Below are 12,619 nucleotides of genomic sequence, written 5' to 3'. Positions count from 1 at the left end.
TGTCGGCTACCCCCCAAAATTGGGGGAAGTGCCTTTGGTATATGTATGTATGATGACTAGCTAAGACGGACTTGCCATTGAAACACATGCAAACTCCTGATAGAAGACTTGAGTAAGTCAGTAGGATACTATGATCTTTGAGGCTTATTTTCTCTGCTAATGCACAGAGGCAATGCTAGACCATTCTCACAGGGTAGATGAAGTGGTCAGGAGCATAACTGGAGGTCAAGGGTAGAATAGACCACAGAACAGTGATGTGATCTTGATTGACATACAAGATCGAGCATCAGTAGCACACCATCACTTATTTACAAGGAGAGAGATTGCTTGGAGCCTCACAAACCTCTTTGCAATTGGGTTTTCTGGAATTATTCTAAGCATTAGTATTTTAAAGGATTAAAATGAATGAATGGCAAAACCAAGGGACAGTGACCATGCCCTAGCAGGGCAATACAGTACCCTAGACACTGACCATATATACATATGATCAGTGACCAAGACCCCTCTCCACCCTACTGATGACTCAGCCGGTAGACCTATAGGTTCCCTCAAAACACCCCATCATTAGCTTACAAGGGTAGTAAGGTTGCAGACACTACAAGAAACTATCGAGCTTAAGTGGGTCTCAGACCCCAGTCCAGTAGATTGCCAAGTAGGGGCATTTCCTATGGGCTACCACAACCCGTGTTAGAGAAATCGGATGAAGAGGAGGAGGAAGAAAAGCTGGACAAGTAGGAGGAAGAGGAGCTGGAAAGGGTAGAGCGCACATATTTCTTCCCATTTGCCAGCCATCTTCAGCGATGAATCTGGCTGCCCAAGAACAATGTTCCCAAGAAAAGAAATCACCAACCATCAAGAAAAAACTTCTAAGCGAATCATAAAGTAACTACCGACACCCACCTGAGCACCACTAGGTCAAGGAGGAACATGACTGATACCCTTAAAAACCTATTGCCAGGATTAAAAGCAACCCAAGGATACTCAGCAATAAGCTCCAAGCGGAGAAATACATTAAGGGCAAGGAACAATCTTTCCCTGTCAGGACAGGAAACGTGACCGCAATGGTCAACCTTCCCCTGTCCTCGGTACTCAGATCTCCTTGACCAACACCAATGGTACCAGCTAGCGGGAGAGTACCATCTCTCCCTCCCAAAGGATAGTGACCACTAAAGTTTGAAAGTGGTGGAAGAGAACACTGGCCCTTTTCAAGGTTCACACTCAGGGGCATGTCAGGTATGACCAGTAAATGACAAAGGTCATTACTGTATTGGGTACGATGAAAAGAGGGAACACTTGACTGCAACGGGAAATTCCCGCCTGAAAAAGGGAAATGAGTAAAAATCTAAGAGAAGCTCATCGGAAGCACGATCTTGACGATACCATGATCACTTCAATAGAACTGCATAGTACCACCCTTCAGGAGCGGAACTGCATACGCTCCTGTCATTCACAAGGGGACCGATGGATTGTACACTTATAGGTAATATACCACATGCTCACCTTCAATGATCTGTTATGCAAAAGCACTTATAATCACACATGAAATATAGGTGTAACAGACAAGAAGAGTAGCAATGAATATGTTTGTACTCTTTGCTGCCCAAGACAAAAGTGAAGTGACATGTGGGTGGCTTCCACCACTTACCTTGTTAAACATTCAATAGCCTTTCAAGCGTACACCGAAGACAAACTCCTATTTAAAGGAAGATTATTTGTATACATGTAGGAACAAAGAATGTCACTACTGGAAGAGCTGTATAAGATCAAACACAATATGCCTATACCCATGTACATGAAGCATGAAGAGAAAGCTTATTCTTTCAAACCTCTTCGATACTTTTATAAGTAATTTATTCTATAGGGTAAAGGCTTTTTCAGAGAATAAGAGTAAACAGGTAGATTTCATCAGTTTGAATTACTGTATAGTCAATTTTATCTAAAGGCAATTGATGCCCCAATCCTTAGTTGTTTGTTCCCAAAGACACATTCCATTTATATATCAGGATACCACACTAACAATTATGAGGAATATATTTTACACAACACAATGAAACCAAACAAAAGCCTATTCTACAAACCAACATGTTCAAGAAACTTACCTGTGAAAAGAAAGCATTTTCACATTGTCGACTAGCACGATACCAGAAGTCATTAAAAGTTCGGCAAAGTCAACAGGCTCTATGCCATCTTCTTCATGCTTTTTGAACTGCAATCCTGAATTCTGTAGCAAATCTATGCTATCCTGGGCATACATATCCTCCCTTGAAAAAAATATATACATTTAAAAATGATATTTTAATTATAAAATAAATTTTTGAATATACTTACCCGGTGAATATATAATAGCTGCAACTCTGTTGCTCGACAGACAAAAAAACAGTAAAAACTCGCCAGCGATCGCTATACAGGTTGCGGGTGTGCCCACCAGCGCCAATTGTCGGCCAGATACCACTCTCTCGATGTAAACAAAGACTCAATTTCTTCTCATCCCACTGCGTCTCTATTGGGGAGGAAGGGAGGGTCGTTTAATTTATATATTCACCGGGTAAGTATATTCAAAAATTTATTTTATAATTATAATATCATTTTTAAATATTCAACTTAGCCGGTGAATATATAATAGCTGATTCACACCCAGGGTGGTGGGTAGAGACCAGTTAAATATGTTTACATCGTATAAGCTAAGAGTTTTTTATTTCATTTTGACAGTTATCAATATAACAAAACCAAAATAAATAGGTACCTGGTAAGGAAGTCGACTTAGACGATTACTCTGCCTTGTAAGTACGTCTTCCTTACGGAGCCCCGCGATCCTCTTAGGATGCTGACAGACCCCCAGGAGCTGAAGTATCAAGGGCTGCAACCCATACAACAGGACCTCATCAAACCCCTAATCTGGGCGCTCTCAAGAAATGACTTTGACCACCCGCCAAATCAACCAGGATGCGAAAGGCTTCTTAGCCTTCCGGACAACCCATAAAAACATTAAAACATTTCAAGAGACAGATTAAAAGGATATGGAATTAGGGAATTGTAGTGGTTGAGCCCTCACCCACTACTGCACTCGCTGCTACGAATGGTCCCAGTGTGTAGCAGTTCTCGTAAAGAGACTGGACACCTTTTAAGTAACATGACGCGAACACTGACTTGCTTCTCCAATAGGTTGCGTCCATGATACTTTGCAGAGATCTATTTTGCTTAAAGGCCACGGAAGTTGCTACAGCTCTAACCTCGTGCGTCTTAACCTTAAGCAAAGATCGGTCTTCCTCACTCAAGTGTGAATGAGCTTCTCGTATTAACAATCTGATAAAACATGACAAAGCATTCTTTGACATAGGCAAGGATGGTTTCTTAACCGAACACCATAACGCTTCAGATTGGCCTCGTAAAGGTTTAGTACGAGCTAAGTAGAACTTAAGAGCTCTAACAGGGCATAAGACTCTTTCTAGTTCATTGCCTACGATCTCCGATAAGCTGGGAATATCGAAAGATTTAGGCCAAGGACGAGAAGGTAGCTCATTTTGGCTAGAAAACCAAGTTGCAGAGAACAAGTGGCCTTTTCTGACGAAAATCCAATGCTCTTGCTGAAGGCATGAATCTCACTGACTCTTTTAGCTGAGGCTAAGCATACCAGGAAAAGTGTCTTAAGAGTGAGATCTTTCAGGGAGGCTGACTGTAAAGGCTCAAACCTGTCTGACATGAGGAATCTTAGGACCACGTCTAATTTCCACACAGGAGTAGCCAAACGACGCTCCTTAGTGGTCTCGAAAGACTTAAGGAGGTATTGCAGATCTTTATTGTTGGAAAGATCTAAGCCTCTATGCCGGAAGATCGATGCCAACATGCTTCTGTAGCCCTTGATAGTGGGAGCTGAAAGGGATCGTCCTTTTCTCAGGTATAAGAGAAAATCAGCTATTTGGGCTACAGAGGTACTGGTCGAGGATACAGAAACTGACTTGCACCAGTCTCGGAAGACTTCCCACTTCGATTGGTAGACTCTAATGGTAGAAGCTCTCCTTGCTCTAGCAATCGCACTGGCTGCCTCCTTCGAAAAGCCTCTAGCTCTCGAGAGTCTTTCGATAGTCTGAAGGCAGTCAGACGAAGAGCGTGGAGGCTTTGGTGTACCTTCTTTACGTGTGGCTGACTTAGAAGGTCTACTCTTAGAGGAAGACTTCTGGGAACGTCTACTAACCATCGAAGTACCTTGGTGAACCATTCTCTCGCGGGCCAGAGGGGAGCAACTAACGTCAACCTTGTCCCTTCGTGAGAGGCGAACTTCTGCAGTACCTTGTTGACAATCTTGAATGGTGGGAATGCGTAAAGATCCAGATGTGACCAATCTAAGAGGAAGGCATCTATATGTATTGCTGCTGGGTCCGGGACTGGAGAGCAATAGATTGGAAGCCTCTTGGTCAGCGAGGTTGCAAAGAGATCTATGGTGGGTTGACCCCAAGTCGACCAAAGTCTCTTGCACACATCCTTGTGGAGGGTCCATTCGATTGGAATTACTTGACCTTTCCGACTGAGACAATCTGTTAGGACGTTCAAGTCGCCCTGGATGAACCTCGTTACTAGGGAGATGCCTCGATCTTTTGACCAGATGAGCAGGTCCCTTGCGACCTCGTACAAAGTCAGTGAGTGGGTACCTCCCTGTTTGTAAATGTACGCCAAGGCCGTGGTGTTGTCCGAGTTTACCTCCACCACCTTGCCTCGAAGGAGATTCTCGAAGCTTATCAAGGCCAGATGAACCGCCAAAAGCTCCTTGCTGTTGATATGCATGCTCCTCTGACTCGAGTTCCACAGACCTGAGCATTCCCGACCGTCCAGCGTCGCGCCCCAGCCCAAGTCCGATGCGTCCGAGAAGAGAACGTGGTTGGGTATCTGAACTGCCAGGGGAAGAACCTATCGTAGGCTGATATTGTCCTTCCACCAAGTCAGACAAGACTTTATCTTTTCGGAAATCGGGATCGAGACCGCCTCTAGCGTCTTGTCCTTTTTCCAGTGAAAAGCCAGATGGAATTGAAGAGGACGGAGGTGTAGCCTTCCTAGCGAGACAAATTGCTCCAGGGATGATAGCGTCCCTACCAGACTCATCCACAGCCTGACTGAGCAGCGTTCTTTCTTCAGCATCTTCTGGATGGAGAGCAGGGCTTGATCTATTCTGGGGGCCGACGGAAAAGCCCGAAAAATTTGACTGTGAATCTCCATCCCTAAATACAGAATAGTTTGGGATGGGACCAGCTGTGACTTTTCCAAATTGACTAGGAGTCCCAATTCCTTGGCCAGATCTTGAGTCCAATTGAGATCCTTCAGACAGCGATGACTGGAAGAGGCTCTGAGAAGCCAGTCGTCCAAGTACAGGGAGGCTCTGATCTCCGATAGGTCGAAACTGGTACCCCACATTCCTGTGAACAAACGGTTGGGAATCCGGGTGTATAGGAATGTGGAAGTATGCCTCCTGAAGGTCGAGAGAGACCATCCAGTCGCCTTCCATAAATGCTGTCAAGACAGCCTGGTAGACTTCATCGTGAAGTTTGTCTTGACAATGAACACATTGAGCGCACTTGCCTCTTACGTACTCCTGCAGTGAACATGGCTGCCAAATCATGGAGCCATCCCTGAGGGACTTGTCCCTGCAGAGAACGTGGCTGTCAGATCATAGGAGCCATCCCTGAAAGCCTTGTTTATGCATGACATAATTGTACAGCAAAACTTCAAAGACTCGAAAACAGCTGTGAAGTTGACCTGTAAAATCTTGGAGCGTCTCCTGGCCAGGCGCCAGGGAGAGTCTACGAGATTTAAGAAGTCTATCTGGGCAGAGGCAGGAACTCCCAAGCCGAGAACTTCTCTCGTGTCATATCAGACTCTCGCTCTATAAGCCAGTTTAAAAGAAGGGAAAACAAAGGCTGTATCCCCCAAACTCCTCCTGGTGATAAACCAGTCGCCTAGCAAACGTAAAGCTCTCTAGGAGAGCAAGAGAGCACTAGCTTATAAACAACGGCTTCGAAGTAGCTAGGCCTAGTGTAAGCTCTGACGTTTAGGCGAACGAGGAGCAGCAGTTACAAAAAGATCCGGACAAAGATCCTTAAAAATCAGCATGATTTAATTAAAGTCCATAGAGGGCTAAGCAGCTTTAGGCTCCTCTCCGTCTGACAGAGTCCTCAAGGGAATATCAGTAGGAGGGGGAACAGCAACTTCCTCATCTAAAGGAACCTTGTCCGATAATAGCTGAGTCTCAAGCAAGGGAGAGACCTAACGTGGTGGCAATGCTTTACAAGCAGAGTCCACACGCACTGGTGCATTAGTAGCGGACCAGGACGCAACGTCATGTAACTGCTTGACAGTCTGTGAACTGTCAACAACAACAGGTGCGAGAGACCAGGACGCAACGTCATGTAACTGCTTGACAGTCTGTGAACTGTCAACAACAACAGGTGCGTGAGGACGCACAGCGTCCACTCGAGACTGCTTTGACTGCCTAGACTGAGCAGTCAAAACAACTCTAGAATGCGGAGGTTGACGCACAGCGTCAAAACAAGTCAACTCCGATTGTTAGCGAACGTCCTGAACGTCAACAGGAGCATCAGCAAGTGGCCTAACGTCCAAATGTGGCTGAAAATCCACACGAGACCGCATCGAGTGTGGTTCTAAACAACCTGACTGACGTGACTTAGCTACGCCAACGTCAACAGGACGCACAAAGGAACGTTAGGTTGGCTGAAAGCCAGGATCTCGATGAGATAAACGGCTAGGCTCAACGGACTAATCGGCAGAATAGTCTTCCATAAGGGAGGCAAGCTTATTCTGCATGTCTTGCCGTACAACCCATTTAGGATCAACGGAAATGGTTGCGGTAAGAGACGAGGGTAACGTCTGTGACCGCAACACTTTGCCAACAAAAAAGACTCTCGGAGTCTGTGTTACGCTTTTGTTAGGCGGCGAGCAGTTTTCCGATGACTGCATAGGGTCAGAGCTGTCCTAATGGCTGTAACCAGGACGCTGGACCTGTCCTGAAAGGACTGACTTTCGCTTAAGGGCCTCGAAACCTTGTTTCAGGTTTCTTATGCGAAAAGCCTTCGGATGACGAGAAGAAAATTGTCTCTCTCGCCTTATGGTAGGGGAGATCTTGGTAAGATACACCCGATACCATAGAGGGAAACGTCTGTTCGCTGATCAAGGCCTCTCGAACCCATAAGTCGTACGACATTACTTCTCCCCTGGGCTTGGGAGCTTGCAAGAGGTCCCGGACTAGGTGAACAACAGGCACGAACAGACGAACCCTCGGACGCAACACTAACACTTTGCGCCATATCACTTTATCACTACGATTTTCTGTTTAGCACTTATTTCACTGAAATCGAAACTTTTACTGATTTCTACCTGAAGCACGCAATTCTACCCTCATCAAAAGGTAGTAAATGCGAAATCAGTCGTATAATGCAAGCACATTAATACCAGCAAAAAAACAGTAAACATCTTTTAAGATAAAAAAATTCAGTGGTTGGGGAAGAGAATAAACACTAGTTCATTCAAAACTACGTTTTCAATCTCTCACCGTACATTGCCTGGGGACGAGAATACAACTAAAAACGTTTTATCCTTTCTACCCGTACAGAGACTAGGGACGAGAGTAACTCGAGAACAACGTTACCCGCTTGAACGGAACGTTTTCTCTCCTCTCTCTCCCTCCGTCTCTATCTCTCTCTCTCTTTCTCTCTTGATTTCGCACCTAAGAGAAGAGCCCAATTACGTTTCGTCAAAAAAACATGTTATTTGACCAAAGGAAAAAAAACTGAAAGGTTTTTCAATTAAAAAGTTCCTTTAAAATAGAATTTAAAACATTTAAGCTTTGAAAGAAGAATGAACAAAACGTCAGAATCGATTTACTCTTTCTGCAAAGTGAAACCGTGATACTCTCTCTCTCTATCGTAACGATAGAGCGCAAACTGCGTAGCATAAATAAACTAAACGTTAGTTCATCTTTGAAAACAGTACGAAGACTATTCAAAGAAATTCTTTCATAAAATATTTATTAAAAATATTCATTTAAAAAGTTTTAAATCATTAGCTCTTTAAAAGCTATTTACGATTGAAAGGGCTCAACGTTGTTTAACTTCGGTTTCCAAGTTAGGACCGCCTACTCTCAGGAAAGGTCGCATATAAACAAAACATTAAAATTTATTTTTTTTTATGTTTATTATAAATGGAAAGTTAATCGAAGAGGCCTAATAAAGGCGGTGAGATATAAAATATATAGAGGAAAATCTATAATTAATTTATAACGTGATAAGATAATTACTAAAAGCCTAAACACACTTCCGTCTAAGGGAAGGGTCGGCCATTTAAAAGTCAAAGAAAGTCCATACTCTCTTTGTCACCAAAAATTAAATCTATCCAAAACGAGTTCAAGATTTAAGATGAAGATAAAACACCTGCACTGCGAAAGCTCAAACCAAAATGAAGTACTTCACCAAATATGTTGAGAAAACTCCAGGTTCTACAGCGAGTAAAAGTACGTCTTGTCGACACGTCGACAGAGAAGAAATTGAGTCTTTGTTTACATCGAGAGAGTGGTATCTGGCCGACAGTTGGCGCTGGTGGGCACACCCGCAACCTGTATAGCGATCGCTGGAGAGTTTTTACTGTTTTTTTGTCTGTCGAGCAACAGAGTTGCAGCTATTATATATTCACCGGCTAAGTTAAATATTTAAAACTTGAAAATTACAGGTTTCATTACAAAGTAACAACTTTCACTTGCAGTAAGAGAGAGATAGAGAGAGAGAGAGAGAGAAATATATATTCACCAACCAAGTCCCTCCCAGTACTTGCATTGTGTGCCCTAAAAAATATAATCACTCGTGACCACTAATTTTTTTAATATCTATTCACCCCAGTTGTGACACACTGCAGTTAAATGACAACCAAGTACTTAATTAGGCTAACTACTTGGGTGAGCATTGTGAGAGAGAAAGAGAGATTATTATACTTACGTCAAATTGAATTTGAAGTTAAATTGCCACGTACTGTACCCAGGAGGAGTCTTTCCTTGCTCATCCAAAAAAGTGAGACCCAACTGAATAATTTTGAGCAAATCAACATTGCATCGCAGGAGCTGATACTGATAATCTGCATTGCTTCTGAATTCCCCAATTGGCCGAGCCACAACACCTGGGAACTCGGTATCCTGAAATATTTTGGAGAGGAAAATATTAATGTGTGCAAGTGCAAAAAATGTTATTTTCATTAGTAAAATAAATTTTTGAATATACTTACCCGATGATCATGTAGCTGTCAACTCTGTTGCCCGACAGAAATCTACGGTCGGGATACGCCAGCGATCGCTATACAGGTGGGGGTGTACACAACAGCGCCATCTGTGAGCAGGTACTCAAGTACTTCTTGTCAACAAGAACTCAATTTTCTCCTCGGTCCACTGGTTCTCTATGGGGAGGAAGGGCGGGTCCTTAAATTCATGATCATCGGGTAAGTACAGTATATTCAAAAATTTATTTTACTAATGAAAATAACATTTTTCAATATTAATCTTACCCGATGATCATGTAGCTGATTCACACCCAGGGTGGTGGGTGGAGACCAGCATACATGTTAACAAAGAAGCTAAGTATCCCGTATCTTATTTTAGCCGTTATTCAAAATAACAAACATAAAATAAATAAGTACCTGGTAAGGAAGTCGACTTGAACCATTACTCTGCCTTTTTAAGTACGTCTTCCTTACTGAGCCTAGCGATCCTCTTAGGATGCTGAGCGACTCCTAGGTGCTGAAGTATTAAGGGCTGCAACCCATACTAAAGGACCTCATCACAACCTCTAATCTAGGCGCTTCTCAAGAAAGAATTTGACCACCCGCCAAATCAACCAGGATGCGGAAGGCTTCTTAGCCTTCCGGACAACCCAGAAATATTTCAAGAGAAAGATTAAAAAGGTTCTGGAATTAGGGAATTGTAGTGGTGGAGCCCCCACCACTACTGCACTCGTTGCTACGAATGGTCCCAGAGTGTAGCAGTTCTCGTAAAGAGACTGGACATTCTTAAGATAAAAGACGCGAACACTGATTAGCTTTTCCAAAAGGTTGCGTCGAAAATATTTTGCAGAGATCTATTTTATTAAAAGGTCACGGAAGTTGTGATAGCTCTAACTTCGTGTGTCCTTACCTTCAGCCAAGCTTGGTCTTCCTCATTCAGAAGGGAATGAGCTTCTCGTATTAACAGTCTGAAAATAATAGGATAAAGAATTCTCTGACATAGGCAAAGATGAATTCTTAACTGAACACCATAAAGCTTCAGACGGGCCTCATAAAGGTTTTTTAAAAAAGAACTTAAGAGCTCTACAGGACATAATACTCTTTCTAGTTCCTTTCCAACCATATCGATAAGTTTGGAATAACGAACGATATTGGTCAAGGCCGAGAAGGCAGCTCGTGTTTGGCTAGAAAACCAAGATGTAGAACATGTAGCCGTTTCGGATGAAAATCCGATGTTCTTGCTGAAGGCATGAATCTCACTGACTCTTTTAGCTGGTAAAGCATATCAGGAAAAGAGTCTTAAAGGTGAGATCTTTCAGGGAGGCTGATTGAAGTGGTTCGAACCTGTCTAACATAAGGAATCTTAGAACCACGTCTAAATTCCAACCAGGTGTAACCAAACGACGCTCCTTCGTGGTCTCAAAAGACTTAAGGAGGTCCTGTAGATCTTTATTGTTAAAAAGATCTAAGCCTCTGTGACGGAAGACTGATGCCAACAAGCTTCTGTAACCCTTGAAAGTGGGAGCTGAAAGAGATCGCTCTTTTCTCAGATATAAGAGGAAGTCAGCTATTTGAGTTACAGAGGTACTGGTCGAGGATACGGATACTGACTTGCACCAGTTTAGGAAGATTCCCCACTTCGATTGGTAGACTCTAAGGGTGGATGTTCTCCTTGCTCTAACAATCGCTCTGGTTGCCTCCTTCGAAAAACCTCTAGTTCTCGAGAGTCTTTCGATACTCTGAAGGCAGTGAGACGAAGAGCGTGGAGGCCTTGGAGTACCTTCTTACGCGTGGCAGACGTAGCAGGTCCACCCTTAGGGGAAGAGTTCTGGGAACGTCTACTAGCCATCGAAGTACCTCGGTAAGTTATTCTCTCGCGGGCCAGAGGGAAGCAACTAGTGTCAACTTTGTCCCAACGTGAGAGGCGAACTTCTGCAGTACCTTGTTGACAAACTAGAACGGAGGGAATGCATATAGATCTAGATGAGACTAATCTAGTAGAAAGGCATCTAAAAGAACCACTGCTGGGTCTGTTGAGAGCCTCTTGGACATCGAGGTTGCGAAGAGATCCATGGTTGGATGGCCCCAAGTGACCCAAAGTCTCTTGCATACATCTCTGTGGAGGGTCCAATATGTTGGAATTATTGTCCCTTCCTACTGAGACAAACTGCTAAGACATTCAAGTGCCTTGGAAGAAATTTGTTACTAGTGAAAAGTCAAGACCTGTTGAACAGGAGAGGAGGTCACTAGCGAACTCGCACCATGTCAGAGAGTAGGTCCCTCCTTGCTAGGAGATGAACATCAAAGCAGGGAGTTGTCCGTGTTGACCTCCATTACTTTGTCTTGAAGGAGAGACCTGAAGCTTTTCCAGGTCAGACTTACTGCCAGAAGCTTCTTGCAGTTAAAATGCATTGTCCTTTGACGCGAGTTCCATAATCCCGAGCATTCCCTACCGCCTAAGGTCGCACCCCAGCCTACGTCCGATGCGTCTGAGAAGAGAACGTGGTTGGGAGTCTGAACAGTCAGGGGAAGACCCTATAAAAGGTTGATAAAGTCCTTTCCTCAGGTTAGACCAGACTTATCTTCCGGAAACCGGGATCGAGACCGCTTGTAGCGTCTTGTCCTTTTCCAGTGAAGAGCTAGATGAAACCGAAGAGGACGGAGGTGTAGTCTTCCAAGTGACACCAAATGCACCACGGATGACAGTGTCCTAACCAGACTCATCCACAGCCTGACAGGGCCGTATTCCTTCTTCAGCATCTTCTGGATGGATAGCAGGGCTGGGGATTGATCTTCTCGTTCAGCCATGTCCTCATCAGAGGGTTCCTCATCCGAAACTGATGAGGAAACGGCAACGGAGTGGGCAACGTCTGACTCGCTGAATCCGGTCGCACTGGTGGATGCGTGACGGAGCCGGACACAAGATCATGGTACTGCTGCACAGTCTGTGAACTGTCAACCATGGGGAAGCGAGGAAGTACAGCGACAACCCGAAACTGTCTAGACTGTCTGGGTAGTACAGACAACTCCTTATCGGGTTGCTGAGGTTGCCGCACTGCGTCACAACAAGTCACCTCTGCTGGTTGTTGAACGTCTTCCCAGTGACACACTGACTCCGTAAAAAATCCTCTAAAGGACTAAGCTTGGACTGCATGTCTTGCAACAAAGCCCAAGGTCTATGGGAGCAGGTGTGGCAACAGACGGGGTTAGCGACTGAAGCGGAACCATTTACCCTCCCTGGAAGCATGTTATGCTTAAATAATAGTCCATAGGAGGCTAAGCAGCTTAAGGCTCCTCTCCAAATGACAGAGTCCTCAAGGGAATATCAGAAGGAGGGAGAACAGCACTTTCTCAT

General features: G+C 44.2%; 1 protein-coding gene across 2 annotated transcripts in view; it reads right to left on the bottom strand.

The window, feature by feature from the left end:
* Positions 1–12,619, bottom strand: part of LOC137648737 (CCR4-NOT transcription complex subunit 7-like) — a 45,563-nt gene that overhangs the window by 16,788 nt on the left and 16,156 nt on the right. For both annotated transcript variants that reach the window (XM_068381807.1, XM_068381808.1), the window contains exons 3-4: positions 8,991–9,184; positions 2,100–2,261 (exon numbers count right to left, since the gene is read on the bottom strand). In XM_068381807.1, coding sequence (XP_068237908.1) covers positions 2,100–2,261; positions 8,991–9,184 — 356 coding nt within the window. The remainder of the gene's footprint in view (positions 1–2,099; positions 2,262–8,990; positions 9,185–12,619) is intronic.

The sequence above is a fragment of the Palaemon carinicauda genome, chromosome 10 (genome assembly GCF_036898095.1).
Source record: "Palaemon carinicauda isolate YSFRI2023 chromosome 10, ASM3689809v2, whole genome shotgun sequence".
In the NCBI taxonomy this organism is placed as follows: Eukaryota; Metazoa; Arthropoda; class Malacostraca; order Decapoda; family Palaemonidae; genus Palaemon; species Palaemon carinicauda.
Note: the sequence above shows the minus strand (reverse complement) of the source record. Positions and strands in the feature narration are given on the sequence as shown.